This window comes from Eutrigla gurnardus (assembly GCF_963514095.1).
Source record: "Eutrigla gurnardus genome assembly, chromosome: 14".
Classification (NCBI taxonomy): Eukaryota; Metazoa; Chordata; class Actinopteri; order Perciformes; family Triglidae; genus Eutrigla; species Eutrigla gurnardus.
Window position 1 is genome coordinate 19,852,634 of NC_139937.1, and position 27,506 is coordinate 19,880,139.

Consider the following 27,506-nt stretch of genomic DNA (forward strand, 5'->3'; position numbering starts at 1 on the left):
ACTACATAGTTAGGTTGGGATGACTAAACTACATAGTTAGGTTGAGACGACTAAACTACATAAACTACCTGCAGTTTAAACATTCAACACACACACACACACACACACACACACACACACACACACACACACACACACACACACACACACACACACACACACACACACACACACACATTACTGTAATCAAAATAAAATAAATAAATAATATATAGTCTGCTTGTGTATATATGTTTATTTAATTATTATTATTATTTTGTTATCTCTTATTATTTGTATTATTATAATCATTATTTTATTGTATGTAATCTTTGGCAACACATTTCACGCCATGCCAATGCTTTCAATACAAAGCCTTATGTATTGAATTAATAATTGAGAGAGAGAGAGAGAGAGAGAGAGAGAGAGAGAGAGAGAGAGAGAGAGAGAGAGAGAGAGAGAGAGAGAGAGAGAGATTTTTTTTGAATGAATTGTTACGATTCACAAAGCGAGTTCGGACCCCGGAGCAGAGACTGACATGTCCAGGTAAGGAAGGAAGTTACAATGTGTATTCTCTCTCCAAACAAAGTTCAAAAGGTGAGAAGCTGGCGGCTGCAGGCGAATTCAGGAGCAGGTCGGCGAGGCACACAAGGAAACTGTAACGGAGGAGAGAGAGACTGGTGAGTAGCAGGTAATCCATAATAGTAGCACTAGAGAGTGAGAGGAGAGTGACCATCTCTACAGACGATGCAGAATAATCTGGCAAGGAACTGGTGATCCAACTAGGGTTTATATTGGAGAGTTGAATGAGGTGAGTTGTCGCAGGTGTGACAAGTCAGCGACCTGAACAGGCACTGACCACGCCTACAGCCCAGCAGGGGAAAAAAACGCGCACAACCCACAACACCAGAGCAAGAACACAATACCAAAACAACCCCGAGTGACAAAAATACAAACCGTCATATGAATGACTAAACTTTAGTTAGTTACTTACATCTATTGTGTAATATCGTTGTGTTACGTAAGAAAGTGTGCGATGGGTGGTACTAACACTAGCTATACAATTGTTACGTTATTATTTTTAACCGAAACTAGGTTTTCTTTAACCTGTCCAAGTCAGACATGTGGCTTTGTAAAAACATATTATCGGTTGTCGACCCTCAACTTATCCCCTCCTTATCAAAGTTGTACATTAACATACGACAGATTCCTGAGGTGGATGGTGGAGGCCGGGACTCACCTCATGGGTCCACGTTCACATTTACATTTATTAACAAAGGAGGTACAATCCAGGCCTCAGAAGACCACGAAGCACCATGTGGCGGTCCACCTACCCGGCAGACTCCTGAAAGCAGCCGATGAAAGACCTACAAAGGAGAGACTAGTGAAGTAACGAACCAGTTCTCCTGAAAGCTGCTTTTACTTGCTCCTAGAAACACAAAGAGCTGCACCAACACTGTCTCATACATGCTGATGCTCAGCGGGGAAGAAAAATAAACACACAGAGGAAGGGAATGCAAAACATTGCTTGCTTCTGACGAAGGGTCAAAGGTGAAACATGCCCCATTTAGACTCCTTATCTGAACATGTGAGAGGCAACAAAAGGGACCCGCATGAACCTGCACGACCAACAGGTGATACAGGTAAACCTTCGGTCAGACGGGGGAGCTGTCAGGAACCTTTACATCTTTAAACGGTGAAGAGGGCAAATCTGTCACTACGCTCAAAGACTGTCACTCTGAGCTGCAGGGCTTCAGGAGAAGGCCATCGGTAAGAATGTTCAGAATGTTCAGGGGGAGGGGAACCTTGTTGGAAAGTATTCATACTTTTTTACCCATGAGGCTTCAGGCCCCCGCGGCTCGTCACACACCGGTGCTCCGCATCGGGGCTGTAGGCGGACCGGCATGATCCCATATCAGCCCTGCTTATCTACTGTACATGAACGCGAGACAAACGGCTTTTTATGGCAGCAGATTTCGACTAGAAATATGGGTGGTTGTGCTTTAAAGAGATCGTTCTGTTCTACTTTACTTAGAAAAATCAAGAATAATCAGAATCAACTCAGCTCTCTACTTCAGGAGTGAAACCTGAAACCAAAAAAAAAAGCAGCAGTTCAAGTCGTTATCCAGAGTTCAAGAGCTGCAGGGAAAGAAGAGATCAGTCAGACAAGAAGCTCAGGAATGCCTCGTTTCCATAGAAAATGAAACAATCTCTCAAAGCTTTCAAATCTTTCTCATCATTCATATTCGGGCTCAAACTCACTTGGGTTGATTATAAAAGAATGTAAATTGTATTGTGTTTTAAATTCGTCTTCGTTCCAGAAAAGAGGATGGCATCCAGCATTTTCGTCCTGGTGTTTGACCTCTGACCTTCCTACCAAGGAATACCCACTCTTGCCTTGCAGGGTCAGGGTTCGGGTTGGGAACCTGGTTGGACCTACTGCAGCTGTTATTACTTTGTCATATTTCTATTATTTACTATTTCCACCATTATTGTTCTGCTCTCATCACATGGATAATTTCTGTCATTAAATATGTTGTTATTGTTGTTGTTTATTCTGTACATATGACATCTATCGGTGTCTCTCTGAGGTTTCTTCCTCTTTTTCCTGTTAAAGGGTTTTTAAGGAGGTTTTCCAACGACTAAGGTTTTTTTCCTCAGTCGTTGGAGGGTCCCGGGACAGAGGGCCTGGTGGAGGGTCCCGGGACAGAGGGTGTGGTACCCTGTTCACATTGTAAAGCCCTGATCATTTGTGACGTGGGGCTATATAAATAAAACTGAATTGAAAACAATTAATTGGATGAAATGTGATACCACAGTAGTGTTACAAAGGACACTGTTCAAACAGAGAAGCTTTAGGATATGAGTGTTACCGTCTTCATACAGCAGAGGGGGATATTTGTGCTGGTTGGTGATGGACAGAACAGAATGAATGAAGCACAGACTGTCAACCAATCATTTTCGGCACTGGGCAAGATCTTACACTTGGCTAAGCCCCACCCCTGCTGCTACACTGATGGATGGATGAATGGATGGATGGATGGATGGATGGATGGACAGACGTATGGACGTACTGGTGGATGGATGGATAGGATGGATGGATGGATGGATGTTTGGACATATGGATGGACGGATGGACGAATGGACGGACAGACAGACAGACAGACAGACGGACAGACGGACAGACAGACAGACGGACAGACGGACAGACAGACAGACAGACGGACAGACGGACAGACAGACAGACGGCGCTGCAGAAACAGTTGGCGTTTCCACCTAGAGGTGTTGGAGAATACTAATTGGAGGGAAAGAAAGAGTCCCATTGATGAGGGAGAACAATGGAGAAGCAACACTAGCAAAAACAGAGGAATCCCAGTCTTACATCTGTTCCCCACATTAGACCATGTTTGTGTGACCGCCGCCTGCTGTCACAGCGTGGAGACCGTGACAATCACAATGCCACCTTGTACATCGGGGCCACGTCAGCAGAGGAAACTGGAGCCGACACAGCTTCCTCCCACTGCCCAGAGGAGGCCGGAACAAATGCACACTGTAGTCCTGGTTTGGCAGCAGCCTTCTGGGAAAGGTTGAAATACACAGGAAGGCTTGTTGTCCTGAGCTCAGTGATGTGTATGATACAATATGCGGTTTGACTGCAGGAGCCAATTGCGGACCATGTGAATTTGACATGTCAAATATGGGTTAAACAAACAAACAAACTTCAATGCCACACATATGAGTGATTTTACCCAATACGTTCTGTTATTACATTGTTATTACACTGTTGCAAATCCCTCAAAAACTTGTTGCTTTGTATTAAATATGTAGGATAAACGTGTTTTGATGTGTTCTGAACTGTTTCTAGCATATCCCAGTTCTGCTAGCTCCAGCTAGGTGTTTGGCAATGGTGGCACCTACACACTTATAGGTGTATATATAATATATAAAATAAGATATTAAATATATATGTTCCATTGCCTTTTAATTGATGGTTTATCATAATATGCGCTTCCATTGTTGTGTGAGAACTTTTCATTGTATTTTTTTGAGCAGGTCTCAACATCCTCTCAGACGTCAGGCTGCTGATCAACAAGCTTCCATATTGATGGTGGACAAGGAAAGTCCACAGACAGACAGACAGACAGACAGAGAGACAGAGAGACAGATAGACAGAAATGACCTAAAGTTGAAGTTCCCTCTCTAGCCCTCTTCTCAGGGTTAACACTCTAACTAAAGCTGATTCTGCATCCAGCCTGGTTACCAACATCTGGAGCAGCGAGGACAACAATCCTTTTGACAGGAGACGGAGCGTCTGATAGAGAGGAGGGGGGGGGGGGGGGGGGGGAGGAATAGCTTAACAATCAGGACTTCAGACAGAAGAGCCAACAGGAACCAACAGTTGCTTCTACTTCACAAGCGTATGAATTATCCAGGAATTTAAACATCTTCATCATGTGGGACAACACTGGAGGATGAGCATCGTCTGCATCGTCACAACTTCACAGGTTTGAACTGTTCTTCTTTTAACATTTCAGGTAAGGTTAAAGCCCACGTTAAACAGCAGCTGGCATGGAATCAAACATCGGGTTGTTGTTTTTTTGACAAACTTACAATGATTCAGGTGGAATGTGAGAAGGGACTAAGTGTGATTGGTTTTGTGCTTTTTTCTTGGGAACTGCAGGATCTGAAAGAGGGACTTCCTTCATCATGAACTGTGCTTTGATTCTCGTGTTAAGCTGCTTCGCCTGGTCTTCAGCTATATACAACAGAGCAGGTAACAAGGACCAATCAAACTCAATGAGGCGTTTAGGTATCTTTCTGAAACCGATAACCCAACGTGCGTGCCTGCTTTACAGCGATTGGCCAGGTGTATGCAGGTGTGAAGGGTTTCAACCTCTTACACACAAACCTTCTACTGTTTGCGACACTCGGTGGTTTGTTATCCGGGCAGACAGAATGCAGCGTTACAACGGGGAGAGTCTGACTAACAGAGAGGTGGGCAGGTTTTTGTGGAGATGTCAGACGAGGGGATGAGATGCAGCTGAGAAGGTGGAAGGTCAGGTAGCTGATCAGGAAACAGGTGTGTGGGTGGGTGGGGCAGTCAGGTTATGGGGAAAGGAGGGAAACCCGAGGGAACCTAGTGGACAAAAAGAAAATGGCAGTGGTTTGATTGACAGAGAGACTGAGGCAGAGTGTGGACACCGTTGGCAGGTGTATTTTAGGTCAGCAGGAAGTGAGCATGTCCTCGACAGGAAGCTGATGGGATCTCCTTTGTATTTTGGATTATTGTTCAAAAAATTCATCTCTGTGGCATTTATGATACTTTAAAAGCTTCACTAATGAACGTGATTTTTGTAGCATTAACCAACCGCCAACAAGTTAAAGGCTGAGGAACGTTCTAGTGATGACGTTTAGTCGTCTCATTTAGACAGACAGACAAATAGATGACTTTATTAATAAGGGAAATTCATTTTCATAGCACCATTGAAGAAAAACTCTATTGACACCTCCTGGATCCTGTTTCACCCCCAGCGCCCATGAAGCTGAAGTTCCTCCTGGAGCCGCTCGTATTGGCTGAGGTGGTTGGCCGGAGGGGAGAGAACGCCACTTTGCCGTGTATCCTGAGAACCAAACCCAACCATTACAAAGTGAAGTGGACGAAGCTGGAGCCGCAACATGTGGGGCTGGAGAACATCATCATGATATCGAACGCACACGCCTTCAAGCCATACGGCTACCTTGGACCGCGGGCTTCCCTCCGGAAGGCTCACGCCATGGATGCCTCCCTGCAGCTCAGCGACCTCCAGCTGGAAGACGGCGGCAGGTATCGCTGCAAGCTGGTCAACGGCATCGAGGACGAGAGTGTCATCATCACATTAAGGATCGAAGGTAACCTACGTTGATGGTTGTGGTCACGTGTTGGATGAAAGACAGGACGCAGGTACACTGACAAACGTCCATTTGCAGGTGTGGTGTTCCCATATCAGAGTAGAAGTGGACGTTACAGATTCACGTTGCACGACGCTAAGGAGGCTTGTGCTGCTCAAGATGGCATGTTAGCATCATACGTGCAGCTGTACAGAGGTACTGTGCGTCCAGGTCCATGTTCTGTGCAGGTCAATCAGCTGTCTGATATAAGCATGTGTTCTCCTGCAGCCTGGACCGAGGGTCTGGACTGGTGTAATGCTGGCTGGCTCCATGATGGGACAGTACATTACCCCATTATTCATCCTCGACCCACCTGTGGAGGAGAGCTGCTACCTGGCATTCGCAGTTATGGACCAAAGGATAAGAATCACGATCGCTTCGACGCTTTCTGCTTCACCTCCCAGACGTCCGGTAAGCTTCGAGTCGCTCGGACCAAAGTCTCTTCTCATTTCCCGATAGGAAGTTCTGAAAATAAAAAAACAGAATACAATCAATAAAATTGCATCCATTCATACAAATAATAATATAAGTAGCAAATGTGAATGTCCATAAATGTCAGTATTTGAATTAATTTGGACATGAGCTGCTCCTCTGTTGGGTTTTTCCTGGTTTTGTTTCACGATTTGTTTTCCGCTAGCTGACCTTCAGTAGAGATGGACTGTAGGTTGACAGAGGACAAGTGTGTGGGTGAGACCTGATGAGTCAGCTGGTTGTCTGAAGACAGCAGGACGGGGTTCGAACTCAAGTTCAAGTTCAAACTCTGAGCTTGTTAATCCTGAGAAGAGGGAGACTCTGGGTTCTCTTAAACTTTATGTAGGTTACCATGGTAACTCTGTTACTCAGGTCCGAAAACAAATGTTACCAACTATTAAATCAACTGACTGTTTCATTCAGTCGTCATTGATTCAGGCAGCAGTTGCCTTCCAGACCAGCTGTCTCTCCGTTGCTGCAGCTGTGTTGCTCCTCTTTCTAAGGACAAGTTGTTTTCTCCATAAAGTTGCCATGGTGACTCATAGTATCAGAGCTCCATTGATGATGGCTTTGTATAGTCGGCAGGCACGTAACTCAAAGTTGACATAATCTGAGTTGATGAACTAATTCAGGACCGAAAACTCTGACTTCAGGGTCCAGGGTCAGGTTCAGAGTCCAGATTAGTAGGAATATTTTCTGCATGTAAACGTGATCATTGAGAATCTGACTAGTGAAAATGAGCCGGTTTGGGAAACGAGGAGCAGCCGATGGGTGCAGAGCTGATGAGGTCATGTGGAAACAGGTGGGCAGCTGAACGAGTCTGGGACTGATCTGAGGGTATCGGGTGGACAGGTAGAGGATGACCATGAAGGAGGGACACAACTGGAGACACAGTGAGTCAAGTTAAACTGAGACTAAAACCGGACTCATTTAAATTATCCATAAATGTGTCCTCCTATCTCAGGCTCCGTCTCCTACGTATCCGGGTCGTTCTCCTTCGAGCAGGCCCAACAGGAGTGTCAGCATCAGGGAGCTGAATTGGCATTGGTCGGCCATCTTTACTCCGCCTGGCGTTTCCAAAACTATGACCAGTGTGACGGCGGATGGCTGAGAGACGGCAGCGTCCGGTTTCCCATCAGCAGACCCAGGGAACACTGCGGCGGCATCCCTGAAGCAGGGGTGCGCTCATTTGGGTTCCCCAACGAGAAGACGCATCTGTACGGCGCCTACTGCTATAGGTAGCCAGAAATAAAGAGCATCACACTTCCTAAAGAGCTCTGAGGCCCAGAATTCATTACAGCAACCTTTTTGTGTCACATCTGGAGCTGCAGTCAATTACTGACAGTATAATTAAACATTGAATTATATAATATCTTTAAAAAGGAAATAGTCAACCAAAGTAGAGGTTGAGTTGGACTCTGATGGGTCTCATGTCTTTGACATAAAGACAAATCTAGGTTACATTGGGATATGCAAATACATTTTATTGCTTGTAGTTTGTCTACAAGCTTCCAGCCAAATGCTGGTAAAATCTGCTTGTCACATGGATATCATTTAAGAGATAACTGACTGGTAAAACAGGAAGTAGATGTATATTTAAGAAACCACTTTGACTAATATAAGAACTGAACAGAATCCAGTTGCAGAGGAAGGTGTTGATGGCTAGTTCAATGATCACTTTGGTGGGGATGACTGTGTTGAATGCTGAACTGAAGTCAATGAACAGCATTCTCACATGACAGCAACCAAAAACATCAGATAACACTTAGTTTAATAGCTGAAAACACAAGAGCCACAAACAAGCGTCACCCGTTACAGAGCGCCACTCGTTACCTAGCTTCACCCGTTACAGAGCACCACCCGTTACAGAGCGCCAGTCGTTACAGAGCATCACCAGTTACAGAGCGCCACTCGCTACCGAGTGTCACCCGTTACAGAGCGTCACTCGTTACCGAGCGTCACCCATTACAGAGCGTCACCCGTTACAGAGCACCAGTCGTTACAGAGCATCACCAGTTACAGAGCGCCACTCGCTACCGAGTGTCACCCGTTACAGAGCACCACCCGTTACAGAGCGCCAGTCGTTACAGAGCATCACCAGTTACAGAGCGCCACTCGCTACCGAGTGTCACCCGTTACAGAGTGTCACTCGTTACCGAGCGTCACCCATTACAGAGCGTCACCCGTTACAGAGCACCAGTCGTTACAGAGCATCACCAGTTACAGAGCGCCACTCGCTACCGAGTGTCACCCGTTACAGAGCGCCACCTATTAAAGCGTCAACCGTTACAGAGCGTCACTCGTTACCGAGCGTCACCCATTACAGAGCGTCATCCGTTACAGAGCGCCTCTTATTACAAAGCGTCACCCGTTACCGAGCGTCACCCGTTAAGGAGCACCACTCGTTACAGAGCACCACTCGTTACAGAGCGTCACTCGTTACCGAGCGTCACCTGTTACCGAGCGTCACCCGTTAAAGAGCGTCACCTTTTACAGAGCGTCACTTGTTACCGAGCGTCACCCATTACAGAGCGTCACCCGTTACCGAGCGTCACCTGTTACAGAGCGCCACCCGTTACAGAGCGCCACTCGTTACAGAGCACCACCCGTTACAGAGCGTCACCCGTTACAGAGCGCCATTCATTAACGAGCATCACCTGTTCTGATCATACCATGATGCTTTCATACCAATCAATGCAGTCAAACCACAGGAGATGAACAACCCAGGGTTATTAAGCCTTATTATTTGGAGGCTGAAGCCTCACACTAGTTATTTAAGACCGAGATCCTATTTTTAATTTAAAAAGGCATGAAGATAATTTCAAACCTCTTATGCCACACAGGAATAAGAACATTGCAAAATCAATAACTGATCAGACATTGTGTGAATTATGTAATCATGATATTTATTACAAATACTTTATCTCCACTGTTATACATTTAAATCAAATATTAGAAATACAGTTTGATCTTTTCATTTGTACTATATTAACTCTACTTATCTACAAGAAAAAACACAATCGACATGAAACCAGTCAACCAGTGAAGAGAAACGGTGTCATTCACATTCACTGGAGGGTTCGGTCTAATTGACTTCAGGTGTGACACAAATCTTCACAGATGACCAATCAGGTGTGTGTAAGCTCTCTATTCACTTCCACCTGGAATTAAAATATGACTTGCATATAACTCTTTCATCCAAATAAGGAAAAATATGTAAATGTATGTGTACTGCCTCAATAGGAGTAGATTAATAACATTAAATTTATGATTTTTCCTATTGAATATGTTTAAATATGCTATAAGTCATCTGATGGTAACTTTTGGTGAATTTAGTAGAAATCAACAGTTTTCTGTCCAATAGTCTGAAAGAAGATGTGTTATGGAGGATTACAATTCCAAAATCTATAAACTGAGTAAGAAACATCCAGGTAACCAAATACAGATCACAAATTGAAACCAGGTGGAAAGAGGAGGTTGAACATGTATGCTATGAACATGTATGTTAAAGGGTTGGGTTTAACTAACCCTGCAGTTTGTAGCTTTAATAAAAACAACTTTTTCTCATATTTGTTCAAAATGTCAATGAACGCTGTCGGTAGTAAATGACATAATCTGCACCTGAAGAAAAGCAACCAATCACAGCCAAGGAGAGTCGCAGGCCCCGATTACATCGAGACACATCGCAACAGGCGCTTCAAAAGTGCGTCGGCCAATCAGCTGATGATCCTGTGTCGTGGGGGTGTGTCATCAACCAGGTGATCAAATGTGGACTCAAACGGACGTGGAGCTCTTGGTGTAGCTCTGCTGTTGGATGAGGAGGAGGGAAAAGACCATAATAAGATACTGAAAAAATCATTAAAAACCACTAACATCAACCATTCATTGTCCGTTCATAAAACATCTACTGCTATCAAACAGGAAGGAAGTGGTTAGTATTAAAGCCCAAGTCTTGCTCCATTTGATTGGCTGTGGGCCATGTTTGACTTTGATGGGCGCTGTGACTCCATGCCTGAAAAGTTGAGAATATTTTATACCGCTCTATCTGAAAACTATGAGAGCGACGCGTTTCCAGTGAGGCATTTCTAGAAACGTGTTTCTAGCAAGGTGTTTCCAGCAAGGTGTTTCCAGCAACACGTTTCTAGCAAGGCGTTTCTAGCAACGTGTTTTTAGCGAGGTGTTTCTAGCAAGGAGTTTCCAGCAACACGTTTCTAGCAAGGCGTTTCTAGCAACGTGTTTCTAGCGAGGCGTTTCTAGCAAGGAGTTTCTAGTGAGGTGTTTCTAGCAATGTGTTTCTAGAGATGTGTTTCTAGTGAGGTGTTTCCAGCAAGGCTTTTCCAGCAAGGCTTTTCCAGCAACGCGTTTCTAGCAACGTGTTTCTAGCGAGGCGTTTCTAGCAAGGAGTTTCTAGTGAGGTGTTTCTAGCAATTTGTTTCTAGAGATGTGTTTCTAGTGAGGTGTTTCCAGCAAGGCTTTTCCAGCAACGCGTTTCTAGCGAGGCATTTCTAGCGAGGCATTTCTAGCAAGGCGTTTCTAGCAACGTGTTTCTAGCGAGGTGTTTCTAGCAAGGAGTTTCCAGCAACACGTTTCTAGCAAGGCGTTTCTAGCAACGTGTTTTTAGCGAGGTGTTTCTAGCAAGGAGTTTCCAGCAACACGTTTCTAGCAAGGCGTTTCTAGCAACGTGTTTTTAGCGAGGTGTTTCTAGCAAGGAGTTTCCAGCAACACGTTTCTAGCAAGGCGTTTCTAGCAACGTGTTTCTAGCGAGGCGTTTCTAGCAAGGAGTTTCTAGTGAGGTGTTTCTAGCAATGTGTTTCTAGAGATGTGTTTCTAGTGAGGTGTTTCCAGCAAGGCTTTTCCAGCAAGGCTTTTCCAGCAACGCGTTTCTAGCAACGTGTTTCTAGCGAGGCGTTTCTAGCAAGGAGTTTCTAGTGAGGTGTTTCTAGCAATGTGTTTCTAGAGATGTGTTTCTAGTGAGGTGTTTCCAGCAAGGCTTTTCCAGCAACGCGTTTCTAGCGAGGCATTTCTAGCAAGGCGTTTCTAGCAACGTGTTTCTAGCGAGGTGTTTCTAGCGAGGTGTTTCTAGCAAGGAGTTTCCAGCAACACGTTTCTAGCAAGGCGTTTCTAGCAACGTGTTTCTAGCGAGGCATTTCTAGCAAGGAGTTTCTAGTGAGGTGTTTCTAGCAATGTATTTCTAGAGATGTGTTTCTAGTGAGGTGTTTCCAGCAAGGCTTTTCCAGCAACGCGTTTCTAGCGAGGCATTTCTAGCAAGGAGTTTCTAGTGAGGTGTTTCTAGCCAGGCGTTTCTAGCAATGTGTTTCTAGCATGGAGTTTCTAGTGAGGTGTTTCTAGCAATGTGTTTCATGCAACGTGTTTCTAGCAAGGTGTTTCTAGCAAGGACTTTCTAGTGAGGTGTTTCTAGCCAGGTGTTTCTAGCAAGGTCTTTCTAGCAACGAGTTAGAAGTTAGAAGGAGTTTCTAGTGAGGTGTTAGGTGCCAAGAATTAGTATCATTGTGTTTCTAGCAAAATATTAACATATTCTGTTATTGATGTCTTGTATTTGAGCTTTTCATATTAAACGTGTTACCTTTCTGTGTGAAAGTCAAAGACAGTAGGTAAAAAAAACAGGCCAGAGCCACAAACAACAATGGAAGGTAGACAAATGCTGAAACAAAGTACTTAAACCCTTTAGAGGTTCTTCTTGGATCTCTCTGATCTCAAAGAACTGGGGCCTTTATCGGTTTAAGATTAGTGATGGACCCACGTCTTTTGAGACTAAAGAAAAGAAAGAAGCATAGTTTTATTATAAAGGCAGGATGATTTAATGAATTCCACTTAATACCTAATGTCCCAGAAGAGCAGAGCTGTTTTTTTTGCGACATCCGTGACCTCTGAGACCCCTCTGATGTCGGTGACGTCTGTGACCCCTGTGACGTCAGTGATGTCCGTAACCTTTGTGACCCCTGTGATGTCGGTGAACTCTGTGACCCCCGTCATATCCGTGACCTCTGAGACTCCTGTGATGTCCATGACCTCCGTGACCTTTGAGACCCCCGAGATGTCTGTGACCTCTGTGACCTCCTTGACGTCCTCCTGCTTCTGAGAAAGTAAGCTAACCGAGTCTTCTTCGATTGAATGTTCTCCAGCTGGGAGACAAATAGAGAGGTCAAAGATCATCAGAGGTGTCATCTTTTTTTAATTCTTGCCAAAATGTGGTGTCTACATTACCCACAATGCACCTCGAACACTGACAGTTTGTAGATTCAAGTGTGCTATGTTTAGTATTATTAATCACTTCTTTCTAACTGCACACGAGTGACTCAAGTGACATCACTCAAGGATGTCAATCAGATTTTATGCAGCTTCCTGTGGAGCAACTTCACAATGAGACTCACCTCCAAACACACTTTCATGTTTCCCTTTGAAATGCTCAAAAACAACAGAGGAAGAGAAGAATAGATAATTGGAGGACTGATAACAAACTCTAACAACCAGGTTTCAATTAAAAGACTTTTTAATCCTCAGCTGCAGGTTTTGAATTTAAGATAATCCTGTAAAAGAATGCATGGCAATAAAAACAGCAAAACACTTCACTCTCACTGAAAACAAGCGTCTGAACATCCGGCTGTAAACGTTCACATGTAAAACACCAAGGCTTCCGATGTGTTGTTGAATTTATCGTATCTCTGTTGTAATTTAGTTTGTGTGTTGTTTAAGTCATCCTCAACATTTACAAAGTTTTATGAGATTGTGTCCTAATTTTGGTCATTTTACAATATTGAAAATTGAGTGATGGTGATCACTATAACTTGTTATTATTTCATTCAAGTACGTTAGCTTGAGATGCTACCTGCGGCTCATCAATGTTACCTTGTTTGCAGGTGATCAGAGGCTCCTCCCATTGGCCGCCGGGCCGGCACATGATGACCGGGTTCATTTTCTGAACAAAGCCCTCCTCACAGTAGTACCGCACCTTGGTGTTGGTGTCGTAACGCAGCCGCTTCCTGCCAAAGAGCTTAGCGTTGGGAATGTCGGGGGGCTCGCCACAGAAAGCTAGAGGCCAGAGAGAGACACTTCCTGTCAGAGCGTCAGCTGTTAAATGAACCCGACTGAAGTTCTCATCCACTCACAGACGCCCTTCTTGCAGGTGTACGACAGGTGGTAGTTGCACGGGACGTCACTCCAGCGGCCGCCGTCATGCCACACCATCACCGCGCAGTCCTCACCTGACAGGAAGTAGCTGTCAGGCTGACCTCGGTACCAGTTCTCATAGAGCTGCCGGAGAGAGACCAAATATTATAAATATACCATTTGCAAGGTTAATGTTTTAGTTTACTCTGCTGGGATTGTTTGTTCTCTCAGTGGGTTAATATAAATATCATTAATATATGAAACTCACCAGAGGGTTTCCATCCGACCAGCGGAAGTCTCCCTCGATGGTTCTGTCGTTGAGTCCGATCCACTGATATTCTCTATATTTGTCTAAAAATACAAAAGGTGTGAGCAGAGAGTAAAAAAAATGAATGAATTGATTATTCAATTAAACTTAATTATTTAAATTACACATAATTCATTATTGAATATAATAATATTTTAATTATTTAATAAAATAATAGTCCTGTGATAGACTGCCGACCTGTCCAGGTGAGCCCCGCCTTTACCCAACGCCAGCTGGGATCGGCAAAAAAAGTGTGGGAACCACTGCCCTCGAGTAATATCATATACTGTGTAAAACTGGTAATGGTACTGGTATTTTGTTATAGTTAATAGTTATAATAATAATATTACCTTGGTCATTGAAATGACCTTATTTTGACTCTGTGCTTTGCTATTAAACTCCTTTTTGTTTACGCTTTACAGTCTGTGTCTCCATGGCAACCGCCTGCAGAGGAATGACGGATAAGCATCTTGCCGCCTCGCTGCCAGACGGAACGGGGGGACAGACGTTCGTTGTTGTGTCTCGTCTGTAAACTGGGACCAGATCTGTAGTCTGATAGCAGAGCACTAAACCACACTGATAGAATACTGTTGTATTCAATCCTGAAACCTGAGCTTTGATGGTTGCCTGGGCAACATTTGGAAGAAAGTCACAGTGATATTATTTGTTCTTGCTTCCTTTCAATAGAAATCTTTAAGGTATTTTACAATCATTTGACAGAATTAACAGTGGTTCTGCACTGATGTCCGTTACCGTTGATGTGGTCCTGCTCCTCCGGCGTCATCACAGAAAGCAGATGTCCTCCACACATACGACAGTGTTGCTCCGCTGCCTCCCAGCTCTGCCTCTTCACAAAGTGACGATAACAGAAGCCCTGAAACTTGTCCCAGCCGGACTCACAGTCCTCCAGGTCTGAACAGGACAGACAGGGGGGTCAGTAGGGGGTCTCCATGGAAGATCATGTGTCATTGTGGTTATCTGTGGACACTGAACCTGTCTGGCACAAGTCTCCTCCATAACCGTCCAAGCAGAGGCAACTCGTTGCTTCACCGTCGACACACGTTCCTCCATTCAGACAACGTCTATCCAGGCAGGAGTCTGTGAACACAGATCATCAATATCATCAATAATACATCCATTATGTCCGATATTCTCCTCAAATTAAACTGTTCTCCAACAAGCTGGAGATACAAAACCCACCCAGCAGCTCCTTGTTCGAGGTGAAACCCACAGAACTGTTTAGTAATAAATAGGAATGAATGTTTTGGTGTCGTGTTTACACATAAGAAAACATCGGTTTACTGTCTGATTGATACACTTTCTTTAACATGTGTTTTCATGAAGGCACCAGCAGAGGGCGCTGATACTTCAGCTCAAAGAATGAGCATCAAATTCATATGAAGTCTCATTCTTTCACATAAAATACTGTAGAGGATCAAATGTGGGGATACTATATATATATATATATATATATGTGTGTGTGTGTAAGACTGATTGCAAATTAATAAACTGAATATGAACCGGTCTCATATTACTTTATCTAAATAGAGAGAGAGAGAGAGAGAGAGAGAGAGAGAGAGAGAGAGAGAGAGAGAGAGAGAGAGAGAGAGAGGAAAGCGCGGTCTGTAAAACAATGTTGAAAAACATTTTTACAATTTTTATTCCTGAATTTAAATAAAATGTGTTTTATAAATTAATTACATCTTCACTATTATAATTGTGAATAAACAAAGTGACTCAGTATAATTGCTGAGTCATCACATTGTTAACACATTGTATATTTCTTTCTTTTTCTTCCATTCTCATAAACGTAAATCTGTCAGAGTAATTGTGCAAAACTGTTCTTACCTGAACCAGCTGCGGGTCCTGCAGACGGGTTGCTGGTTTCCTCCACGGTCACATCCCCGCTGGCGGCGGTGAGGATCGGGTTGCTGGTTTCCTCCACGGTCACATCCCCGCTGGCGGCGGTGAGGATCGGGTTGCTGGTTTCCTCCACGGTCACATCCCCGCTGGCGGCGGTGAGGATCGGGTTGCTGGTTTCCTCCACGGTCACATCCCTGTTGGAGATGAGGATCGGGTTGCTTGTTTCCTCCACGGTCACATCCCCGCTGGCAGCAGTGAGGATCGGGTTGCTGGTGTCCTCCACGGTCACATCCCTGTTGGAGATGAGGATCAGGTTGCTGGTTTCCCTCTCATCTGGATGCTGTGGACACACTTGGACCGAAGGCTCATCTGTGCTGGTCCCCGTCTCACCTCCATCTGGTCCATGAGACAGTTTATTATTACGATCACATGGTCCACAGACAGACAACTGACCTGGATTTAATCTGCTACTCCCTAATTATTAGTTAGTATCAAGTAACAATTATTTTCATTTTAAGTTCATTGTATTGAATCATCTTTACTGCATAAAACATCAGAAAACTGAAAAAAAAATGGATACAAATAGTAAGAGATACAATTATTTAAAAAGCCAAAGGTGAGTCCTTCTGTCCGACCAACAATCCAAAACCACAAAATATGAACCCAATACAATAATATACATTTGAGCAGCTAAATCATCAATGTGCTTGAAAAATGTGCTCTATTTTTGTATTTAATTTAAACTCACCATTGAAGCTGATAGTGAACTCGGCGCTGCCGAGCTGGAGGGTCAGGTGGGGGGGCAGAGGAGGAGGAGCATCAGTGGCGTCCTCGTTATCAGCCGTTGGGAGGGTTGAACTTGTACACAGGCGTCCTGGCTTGACCTCTGGCCTTTCTCCTGATGAGTCACCTGACCCGCCTCCTGGTTCCCTCTCCTCCGGATCACTGTTGGTGATGTTGGTGCTGACGAGGACCTCTGGCCTTTCTCCTGATGAGTCACCTGACCCGCCTCCTGGTTCCCTCTCCTCCGGATCACTGTTGGTGATGTTGGTGATGTTGGTGCTGACGAGGACCTCTGACCTTTCTCCTGATGAGTGACCTGACCCGCCTCCTGGTTCCCTCTCCTCCGGTTCACTGTTGGTGATGTTGGTGCTGACGAGGACCTCTGGCCTTTCTCCTGATGAGTGACCTGACCCGCCTCCTGGTTCCCTCTCCTCCGGTTCACTGTTGGTGATGTTGGTGCTGACGAGGACCTCTGGCCTTTCTCCTGATGAGTGACCTGACCCGCCTCCTGGTTCCCTCTCCTCCGGATCACTGTTGGTGATGTTGGTGCTGACGAGGACCTCTGACCTTTCTCCTGATGAGTGACCTGACCCGCCTCCTGGTTCCCTCTCCTCCGGTTCACTGTTGGTGATGTTGGTGCTGACGAGGACCTCTGGCCTTTCTCCTGATGAGTCACCTGACCCGCCTCCTGGTTCCCTCTCCTCAAGATCACTGTTGGTGATGTTGGTGCTGACGAGGACCTCCGGCCTTTCTCCTGATGAGTCACCTGACCCGCCTCCTGGTTCCCTCTCCTCCGGAACACTGTTGGTGATGTTGGTGCTGACGAGGACCTCTGGCCTTTCTCCTGATGCCTCCTGGTCAACCTGGTCCTGGATGTCCTCCAGAGGTTCGGCACCAGATGATGTGTTGTTTTCTGCTGTGAAGGTTATAATCTCTGGGGAGTTGGCTTCAGGGTTTGCAGAAGGGTGGGGTGGGGTTTCAGAAACAGGGAATGTGGACCAAGTGACCACATCACTGTTTAGGACCAGAACCTCTGGAACTGTGGTGACCTCTGTGCAGGTACATTCACTGTCACTAGTTACACCTGAATGCTCTGAGAAAAGAAGAGATGTGTTAAAGGTATCTGTCAGTTTCTAACAAGCTTTAAAGACATCTTTCTGTTTCTAATGAGTTTTAAAGATATCTATTCAATGAAATACATTTTATTTATAGGGTCATATCACAACAGAAGTCATCTCAGGACACTGGGAACACATTTAGCAGGACTCGAATACGCTCAAGATTTTCAGAGTCAATACAAAGTCCCAACATCACCCAGGGGCAAGTGTTACAGCGACAGTGGCGAGAAAAAACTGCCTTTAATAGGCTTTTAGGCAGAAATCTCGTGCAGCCCAGGCCCTTGGGTTCCAACTGCATTTGGTGTTGGTAGTAGTATAGTAGTAGTAGCATTAGCAGTAGTGGTAGTATTAACAGAAGCAATAGTATCAACAGTAGTAGTCCATGGCAGAAGGCACAGCCATCTTTCTGTTCCTGACAAGTTTTAAATATATCTGACGGTTTCTAAAGAGCTTTAAACAGAAAACTACCCGTAACTGTTTATCCAACTTAGCATCATGATTACAGGTGGAAGTGTTTGCTGATGGCATAGCTAGCAATGTGACCTCAGGGCAGAGCAGCTTAGATTAAAGGCGTTTCCACATGTTTTTAGACAGCTGATCTGAGTCTTTGTTCTAATAAATTCTACCTTCACAGGGTGACTAGTGATGGAGGAACATTGACGTTTACTTACCTGAATCAGACGAAGGGTCTGTTTCTACGGTGGGAGAGATTTCCATACCAACCAAACGTTGAGTCACTGCATGTTGTGTTTCCTCCTCTTGAAGAGGATTTAAGGTCTCCCTTCCAGACCCGCCGACTGTCCAACAGTCATCAGGCGAGTGAGCATGTGTTTCCTCGCCATGAGGTGACATAGTCGCTGCTGGCATCTTATCAGAATCAGCACCGGCGTCGCCTGGCTGCCCAGAGATGTTGGAAGAGGTACTCCAGTAGACCAGCTCTGCTTCAGAGGCCAGGTTCAAGTGGACATCTGGACTGTGGTCCTCCGAAGGAACCTCTGGAGAGTTGACGAGGACATCATTAGTTCCAGATGTTGCATTAACAGCTGGAGTATCGAGACGTTCAGTTCCAGAGATGTGATGCTCTGAAGGATCTTCACCAGGAGTTAGAGCATCATCAGATGTTGGAGAAGCAGTTGGAAGAGCGTGAGACTCTTGGTGATCTGGGTTTTCTCCAGGTGCAGGCTGATGAGATGCCGGGGAACTGGCCTGGTCTGGGACCTCCTCAGGTGGAGGACTGACAGACTGATAAAGGTCTACGGCCAACGATGCTTCCTTGTTAGAACCTACTGCTGAGTCCTGGTGTACAGGACGGGCACTCTGGACATGTTGGACTTCTTCGCCTCCCTTTGACCTCACCTTCCCCTCCTCCCCCTCCTCCTCCTCTGCAGGGTTAGTTGAGAAAACAATGTCCTGGCCAATGTCCTCTGGTTGAGTGGAAAGAAAAGGTGATTCTGTGAAAGGACCATTGTCACCTGGAATAAAGACAAAATGTTATTTCTAAAATCCAGAGCTTGACTGAAACTGTGTCAAATGTTGAGAATTTTAAGGGAAGTCTCTCTTTCTGTGTTGAGAGCGGAGGAAGACAAAAGGCCAACTGGGATCTGCATCATTAGACTTGAGGGGAACTTTTATCACTTTATGTGTGGCTGTCGAATCAGACCAACTCAGTTTCATATCTCTAGTTTCGTATCCCTCAACACTAAAACAACGTCAATATGAAGTGAGTACCGATTCTTTTTCATGGAGGCGGATCGCAAAAAAGACTTTCAACCACCAGACCAACGTGTTGTTGTGATGGAGACGAGTCGGGGATGGTTTTACTAAAGCTAACATTGGTTTTGACGTCTAAAGCTAACGTTGGATTTGTCTTCTAAACTAACGTTGGTTTTGATGTCTAAAGCTAACGTTGGTTTTATCATCTAAAGCTAACGTTGGATTTGTCTTCTAAACTAACGTTGGTTTTGATGTCTAAAGCTAACGTTGGTTTTATCATCTAAAGCTAACGTTGGTGTTGTCGTCTAAAGCTAACGTTGTTTTTATCACCTAGAGCTAACGTTGGTGTTGTCGTCTAAAGCTAACGTTGTTTTTATCACCTAGAGCTAACGTTGGTTTTATCATCTAAAGCTAACGTTGGTGTTGTCGTCTAAAGCTAACGTTGTTTTTAGCACCTAAAGCTAACGTTGGTTTTGTTGTCTAAAGCTAACGATGGTTTTGTAGTCTAAAGCTAACGTTGGTTTTATCGTCTAAAGCTAACGTTGGTTTATATTATCTAAAGCTAACGTTGGTTTATATCATCTAAAGCTAATGTTGGTTTTGACGTCTAAAGCTAACATTGGTTTTGTCGTCTAAAGCTAACGTTGGTATTGTCGTCTAAAGCTAACGTTGGTTTTGTCATCCAAAGCTAACGTTGGTTTTCTCACCTCAAGCTAACATTGGTTTTGAACAGGATAAGCATTTACAGATGATGTATGGATATTTGACATCTAAATGATTAATGTCCTTACATGTAAAGGTGCCCAAATAAACGAGGACAGTTGTAAAACAGGAGTTTGTTCTCTTACGTCTGAAGCAGTAGACGTCGTGTCGAGTGTGGACCTCGGGGAAGCCTGTCTGGTTGCTGTAGCGGTACACGGTTCTGACCCCGGGTTCTCCGCCTCCACAGCGCTCTCTGGGGGTGACAATGGGATAGCGCACGCTGCCGTCTGCCAGCCAACCAGGACTGCAGAGGTTCAGTCCATCGTTCCAGGCGGCATACAGCTGAGCTGTGGTGACCAGCTCGGCGCCATGACTCAGACAGAAAGCCTTCGCCTCCCAGAAGGTGAATCTCTGGGGGGCGGGGCCATGGAACACTTCACCTAGAACCAAGCAGACACATTACAAGTAGCAATAACTTTATTTTTATTACAAAGTGCTTTGACAAAAGCATGATATAACAACAGACAGTCAATGAGGCCAAACAAAAAATGAATGCAATAAGAACAAAATAAAATAAATTATGAAAAGTAATACAACAAAAGGGTCCTCGTGCTCAAACAGTGTGACAAATAAAACGACATTACTAAGACATGATCCAGAGTGTAAAACATCCAAAGTAAATAGAAAACTCCTTGTGGTGGGCTTACCATCGATGTTCTGCACATAGCAGTAGACGTCATACAGCTCATCAGGCTCCAGGATGCCGTAGTTCCTGACGCCCGGCAGGCCGTCCATGTCGCCGAAGCAGCCCTCTCTGGGCGTCTGGATGGGATACCTGTGGAAGGAAACAGAGCAGAGGGATTGTTAGCTGGTCCAGATGAGCCCTCAAAACTGGGGTGACTTAAGTATCGTGACATAAGTATCACGTCTTGACTTGAGTATCTGGTCGTAACTTGAGTATTGTGTCGTGACTTGAGTATCGTGTCGTGATTTGAGTATCACTTTGTGACTTAAGTATCATGTCGTGACATCAGTAATGTGTCATGACTTCAGTATCACGTCACGACTTCAGCAACGTGTCGTGACTTAAGTATTGTGTCGTGACTTAAGTATTGTGTCGTGACATAAGTATCGTAACTTGAGTATTGTGTCGTGACTTAAGTATTGTGTCGTGACTTAAGTATTGCGTCGTGACTTAAGTATTGTGTCTTGAATTGAGTATTGTGTCGTGAATTGGGTAATGTGTCGTGACTTGAGTATCGTGTCGTGACCTAAGTATCGTGTCATGAATTGAATATCGTGTCGTGACATCAGTAATGTGTCGTGACTTCAGTAACGTGACTTGAGTATCGCGTCGTGACTTGAGGTCAGGTTCCCACCTCACTGATTGGTCAGACAACCAGCCTGCATCACACTGTTCGTAGCCGCTGTGGTAGGCGGCTAGCAGCTGCTCCGGACTGGCTACTTGGGCCCCGATGTCCTCGCAGGCCTCGGTGGCTCGGGGGAAGGTGAAGGCGTAGCGGCTAGATGCATCTCGATAGTGGAACACCACTCCTGTAATAACATCAGCTGCTTCATGACCTACGTGACCATTGTGTCTCTGTATAAGAGTTATACAAGTTCACGTTTAAAGCCGATTTGTTACATTTCTGACAATAAAATGTTTCCATCAACCACCTGAATGTGAACAAAGTTACACTCAACAAAAATATAAACGCAACACTTTTGTTTTTGCTCCCATTTTTCATGAAATGGACTTAAAGATCTAAAATTCATTCCAGATACACAATATTACCATTTCTCTCAAACATTGTTCACAAATCAGTCTAAATGTGTGATAGTGAGCACTTCTGCTTTGCTGAGATAATCCATCCCACCTCACAGGTGTGCCACATCAAGATGCTGATCTGACATCATGATTAGTGCACAGGTGTGCCTTAGACTGTCCACAATAAAAGGCCACCCTGAAATGTGCATTTTTTTGCTTTATTGGGGGTCTGGGGACTCAGAACCAATCAGTATCTGGTGTGACCACCATTTGCCTCATGCAGTGCAACACATCTTCTTCGCATAGAGTTTATCAGATTGTCAATTGTGGCCTGTGGAATGTTGGTCCACTCCTCTTCAATGGCTGTGCGAAGTTGCTGGATATTAGTGGGAACTGGTACACGCTGTCGTATACGCCGGTCAAGCACATCCCAAACATGCTCAATGGGTGACATGTCCGGTGAGTATGCTGGCCATGCAAGAACTGGGACATTTTCAGCTTCCAAGAATTGTGTACAGATCCTTGCAACATGGGGCTGTGCATTATCTTGCTGAAACATGAGGTGATGTTCATGGATGTATGGCACAACAATGGGCCTCAGGATCTCATCACGGTATCTCTGTGCATTCAAAATGCCATCAATAAAATGCACCTGTGTTCTTCGTCCATAACAGATGCCTGCCCATACCATAACCCCACCACCACCATGGGCCACTCGATCCACAACATTGACATCAGCAAAGCGCTCACCCACACGACGCCACACACGCTGTCTGCCATCTGCCCTGAACAATGTAAACCGAGATTCATCCGTGAAGAGAACACCTCTCCAACGTGCCAGACGCCATCGAATGTGAGCATTTGCCCACTCAAGTCTGTTACGGCGACGAGCTGGAGTCAGGTCAAGACCCCGATGAGGACGACGAGCATGCAGTTGAGCTTCCCTGAGACGGTTTCTGACAGTTTGTGCAGAAATTGTTTGGTTATGCAAACCAATTGTTTCAGCAGCTGTCTGAGTGACTGGTCTCAGACGATCTTGGAGGTGAACCTGCTGGATGTGGAGGTCCTGGGCTGGTGTGGTTACACGTGGTCTGCGGTTGTGAGGCCGGTTGGATGTACTGCCATATTCTCTGAAACGCCTTTGGAGACGGTTTATGGTGGATAAATGAACATTCAATGCACGAGTAACAGATCTGGTTGACATTCCTGCTGTCAGCATGCCAATTGCACGCTCTCTCAATGCTTGTGGCATCTGTGGCATTTTGCTGTGAGACAAAACTGCACATTTCAGAGTGGCCTTTTATTGTGGGCAGTATAAGGTACACCTGTGCACTAATCATGATGTCAGATCAGCATCTTGATGTGGCACACCTGTGAGGTGGGATGGATTATCTCAGCAAAGCAGAAGTGCTCACTATCACACATTTAGACAGATTTGTGAACAATGTTTGAGAGAAATGGTAATATTGTGTATCTGGAATGAATTTTAGATCTTTAAGTCCATCTGATGAAAAATGGGAGCAAAAACAAAAGTGTTGCGTTTATATTTTTGTTGAGTGTACATAATGAAGGAGCAATAATCAGGACATTTCATTGCTGAGTTTGTCTCTTCTGATCCTCCGTCCTTTTATCTGGAACTGTAATTTTATTCTCAGACTACTTTTCAACAAAAAGGCTCCTTCAGCTTATTGTTGTCTGCGTTTCCATGGCGATATGAAGACCGGTAGACTGCTGGCTGAACACACTGCTGGTTTCATCTGAAGAAATGTCTCCATTTTCTTTTCAAATGAGTCAGGAAGCCGACAGTAAAAATTACTTTCACGTTTAAAGTGATCAAACTGAGATCAACGTTGGTCATTACAGGGTGCTAAATAGAAATGACAGCACTCCTCCAGTTCTGTCACATTTCACTGTCCTGGGATGTGAAACAGCTTGTTAGTGAAACACATGAAGGGTTTAAATAGAAGCTGCTGGCTGTGGAACTCGTTCACCTCGGACTTTGACCTGGGCCACGTCGTCGGCGTCCTCCAGGCCCTGCTGCACCTCGCAGCGGTAGAAGCCGGTGTCGTTGTGCCTCAGACCCTCCAGCCGCAGGGTGAGGTCGGCGGGCGACGCGGCGTAGTTGGGCAGCGAGGCTCGGTCTCTGTAGGCCTCGCTGACTCTCACCCGGTCGCTGCGGGCCACCAGGATCTCCGTCTCCCGGCCATGAGTCAGGACGCTCCATTTGACCCGGGGGAGGGACAGCACGGCGTGGCGGCCGTTAGTGGAGGGCGACGGCGGCGGGCGGGCCAGAGACACCAGGCAGGTTAACGTCAGGGAGCCGCCCAGCACGGCGAGCGGGGGTGGCGTGCTGGGGATGGTCACCTGGAGGAGCTTCAAGTCATCTGAAGGAATACGGGACAATATGCTAATTCTTCCTGACTGATCCTTATGTTTGGCTGACAGTTAGCCTAGCTAGCTTCAGCTCCGTGCAGATAAATTCTTTTATATATACGAGATTGATGCTTTATCATAAGTACAGGTGTTTAGTGCAAATCCTTTATTGTTGGCAACTGGACCTTGTTCTGGTTTACAAGGGCGTCTCATCCAAGAGGCTTCTTCAGTTCTGACCTCGGCCATCTTGGAGGAGGGGCCAAACATCTTCGTAAACCTGGACCAGGTCCAATTGCCAACAATAAAGGACGGCGATGACCTGGATGACTGACTTCAGACCAGTTTAGTGATAAACCAGTTAAAACCATGACCTCTGTACTACATGGAGCCGGTTCAGAGGTTCACACCTGAGTGGTGGTGAGGCGAGGCCGGCGGCAGGACGAGGATGAGGACGAGAACCAGCAGGACACGTGGAGACTCAAACCGTCTGCAGGTCAAACACAAGAAGAAGAGTTTCTTATTGTTTATTGTTTTACCTTGAAATTTCCTGTCACCAAAAATAAATTAAAAATCAAGAAAGACCATAAAAAGTGACAGTTATGAATGGATTCATTAACAGAATCAAAGGTTTTAGATTTCACTTGCAGGATTTACTCCTCTATCACGCCACCTCGAATGACTCGTGGTACCCGTCTCCAGGGGCAACCGCACCCCCACCCACACAATCAGACAGGAAGCCAGCAGCAGCCAGGAGAGCTGGAAGCAGCAGGAGCCGGGACAAAAGAGTCCGAGACCAAGAAAGAGACGTTGAGTTCACAGGACGGACCTGGATCTGATCCAGCAGCCATCTTTTATTAACCCACACAACACCGGCACTTCTTATATTATATTATACTGTATATATATATATATATATATATATATATATATATATATATATATATATATATATATATTAAACAGTTGTTGTGGAGACATTCACCTCACATGATGAAGACTCACCTTCATAATGACCAAATCGGTTTACATGTAAACACAGTTCTTTCTGCTTCTTTAACATGGAGGTAAACAGGGAGGCTAAGTCCCGCCCCATAGAGCATAGAGCCTTGTTTCAGTATAAATATGTCCCAAAATAATAGAATACATGTTTGCCTCACTTGTACTTGCTTGTTGGCTGTCATACAACATGCACATAATCATCATCCCGTGGGACCGGGGTCCCCTCCAATATACGAAAGAAATTCTGTAGATACGAGTTCAAGCTCAGGAAACTATTTTCAATGAAGTCTTGATCTTTTCTCAAAAGACATTCTGAAATTGAATTTGAAAAACAAAATAAATATTATGTTAGTATATACTATACGATACTGTACCTATAAAACTAAAAGATTGGGAGGGGGAGGGGCTGTAATCTCACCCTGTTTGTAATGTTACCGCAAAACCTCACCATGAATCAGTTTACTTTATACTGATGTGGCCCGGTTGCTATAGCAACGGTACACTTGCCTCCCTTCTAAGCTGATTTTAATAGGAATGTCTTGTCTTGATTTTCTTGTTTGGATGAGACTTTATCCTGTAAAGCCAGAATAAAATTGGAATAAATCACAGCCATAATCTTTATTTTCCATATGCTATAAAGTAATATTATAGTAAAGTTGATTTAAAACGTATTTAAAATATGATCAAGGACATTTATTTGACGAGTCACTGAGCATTAAGAATATGAACTTAATAAAAACAGCTTTCCCTCAACCAGACACAACATTAAAAGTGTCCACGTTCATGCTTTAATATTAATAATAATAATAATAATAATAATAATAATACATCACCAATAACAACGTTATACATAATTATTTCTTCTGATAATGTGTGTACAGTTTTGTACTTTGAGTTAAATGTCTTAAATGTGTCGGAGTATTTTTTCATTCTAGTATCAGAATCTGGTATCACGCACACATCACGCAAACATCACGCACACACCACGCACACGTCATGCACACATCACGCACTTCTGTTGCTGTGTAATTATAATCTCGGGACCGTGAACACTAACAGAGTTGATCAGAGATGTGGCGTGAAGGACGTATAAAGTATAAAAACAGTGACGAAGAAGTATCATTGAGAGACAAACGGACTCACCTCATCGTCACCAGCCGCCACTCGAGGTGCGTTCACGTCCTCGTGGATCCTCCGGACAGGTGCAGCCGCAGGTCGAATGTTTATGGCCTTGAGAGATTCAAAGACCGGAGACGGATGGAAGACTCGACTGTGATGAGAGCAGCACCTCCTCCTCCTCCTCCTCCTCCTCCTCCTCCTTCAGCACCTCCTCATCCTCCTCCAGCACCTCCTCCTTAAATAGCTTGAAGTATGAGCTTACTGTACTGATAGCTATATACGGTTTCACTTTCTTCTGACAAATGTACTTATTGTAAGTGGCTTTGGATAAAAATGCCCTAAATGTAAATGTCAATGTAAATGAACGTAGCATTATCTCCCAGCTACATGGTGAGAGCCGTGTGGAGTCAATGGATGTGAAGATCTGAAGTTTATTGATTTCCCAAAGAAACAACACAGAGAAGTTTCCTCAGAAGTGTGAAGGTCCAGAACCTCACAGATGGCAAATATGCCAATGTGCAAGTTCCTGAAGTCTTGGCAGTGAACAATAAAACCAGATTATGAACATAATGACGCTGAGTCATGACTAATACACCGTGGTAATCTGCAGCTGACAGGAGGTGAAAACCAACGGCTCCTTCATGTTTCCATGTTATTAATGCAGCAGGGGGGCAACTAATCTTCTTTCATTTCAAATGTCCACAACAATATTTAATTTAAAAATGTGCAAATTAATTTAACGATTCAAATATTAAAAGGTCATTGAATCAGAGAGCTTCAAGTTGTTCCTCGTTTATGTTATTCAGTGTGGAAACTCTTGGTTTTAACACATTACAATCTTGTTTTCATACTAAAACAGACACTTAAAAAAGCTTTGGTTTTAAAGCTTTGGCTTTTACTTATGAAGCCAATAACAACATAAAATAGAATTAATCACATTATTGTGCAGGAACAAGGATTTAAGAGGATCAGCAGGATAATCTAGACTTAAACCACGTGTTGCTTTGCAATATGTTTTCACTGAATCTTGTTTGGAAGCTAATATAATATTCTGGTGAGAAGGTCTCCTGGTGAGAAGGTCTCCTGTAAGTCGGCCCCTGGGTTTATATGTACGGCTAGCTAGTGATGTTGTCAGAGATTGATATAACATATGCTGACGCTGATTTATTTGAAATTTGACATAAATGAAAAATAAACACGTTTTTTTTTTTATTCTTGCGACTATGAACAATAAAATGCCCTTTAGTTCTTTGGA

General features: G+C 44.5%; 2 protein-coding genes across 2 annotated transcripts; one reads left to right on the forward strand and one right to left on the reverse strand.

Annotated features, from left to right (window-relative positions):
• Positions 1 to 4,354: 4,354 nt before the first annotated feature.
• On the forward strand, positions 4,355 to 9,850 carry hapln2 (hyaluronan and proteoglycan link protein 2). Its single transcript, XM_084027197.1, has 7 exons — positions 4,355 to 4,484; positions 4,661 to 4,753; positions 5,512 to 5,868; positions 5,947 to 6,063; positions 6,136 to 6,318; positions 7,343 to 8,373; positions 8,960 to 9,850. Exons 2-6 carry the CDS (start codon positions 4,687 to 4,689, stop codon positions 7,618 to 7,620), a joined length of 1,002 nt encoding a protein of 333 aa, XP_083883323.1. The 5' UTR covers positions 4,355 to 4,484; positions 4,661 to 4,686; the 3' UTR covers positions 7,621 to 8,373; positions 8,960 to 9,850.
• Positions 9,851 to 9,997: 147 nt separating this feature from the next.
• bcan (brevican) lies at positions 9,998 to 26,392 on the reverse strand. Its single transcript, XM_084027442.1, has 17 exons — positions 26,276 to 26,392; positions 24,541 to 24,620; positions 23,752 to 24,144; positions 21,372 to 21,546; positions 20,700 to 20,827; positions 20,139 to 20,432; positions 18,249 to 19,049; positions 16,750 to 17,552; positions 16,425 to 16,650; positions 15,662 to 16,072; positions 14,807 to 14,911; positions 14,567 to 14,725; positions 13,775 to 13,857; positions 13,506 to 13,650; positions 13,246 to 13,428; positions 12,218 to 12,521; positions 9,998 to 10,185 (listed from the first exon to the last, which is right to left on the reverse strand). Exons 1-17 carry the CDS (start codon positions 26,278 to 26,280, stop codon positions 10,095 to 10,097), a joined length of 4,386 nt encoding a protein of 1,461 aa, XP_083883568.1. The 5' UTR covers positions 26,281 to 26,392; the 3' UTR covers positions 9,998 to 10,094.
• Positions 26,393 to 27,506: the final 1,114 nt, after the last annotated feature.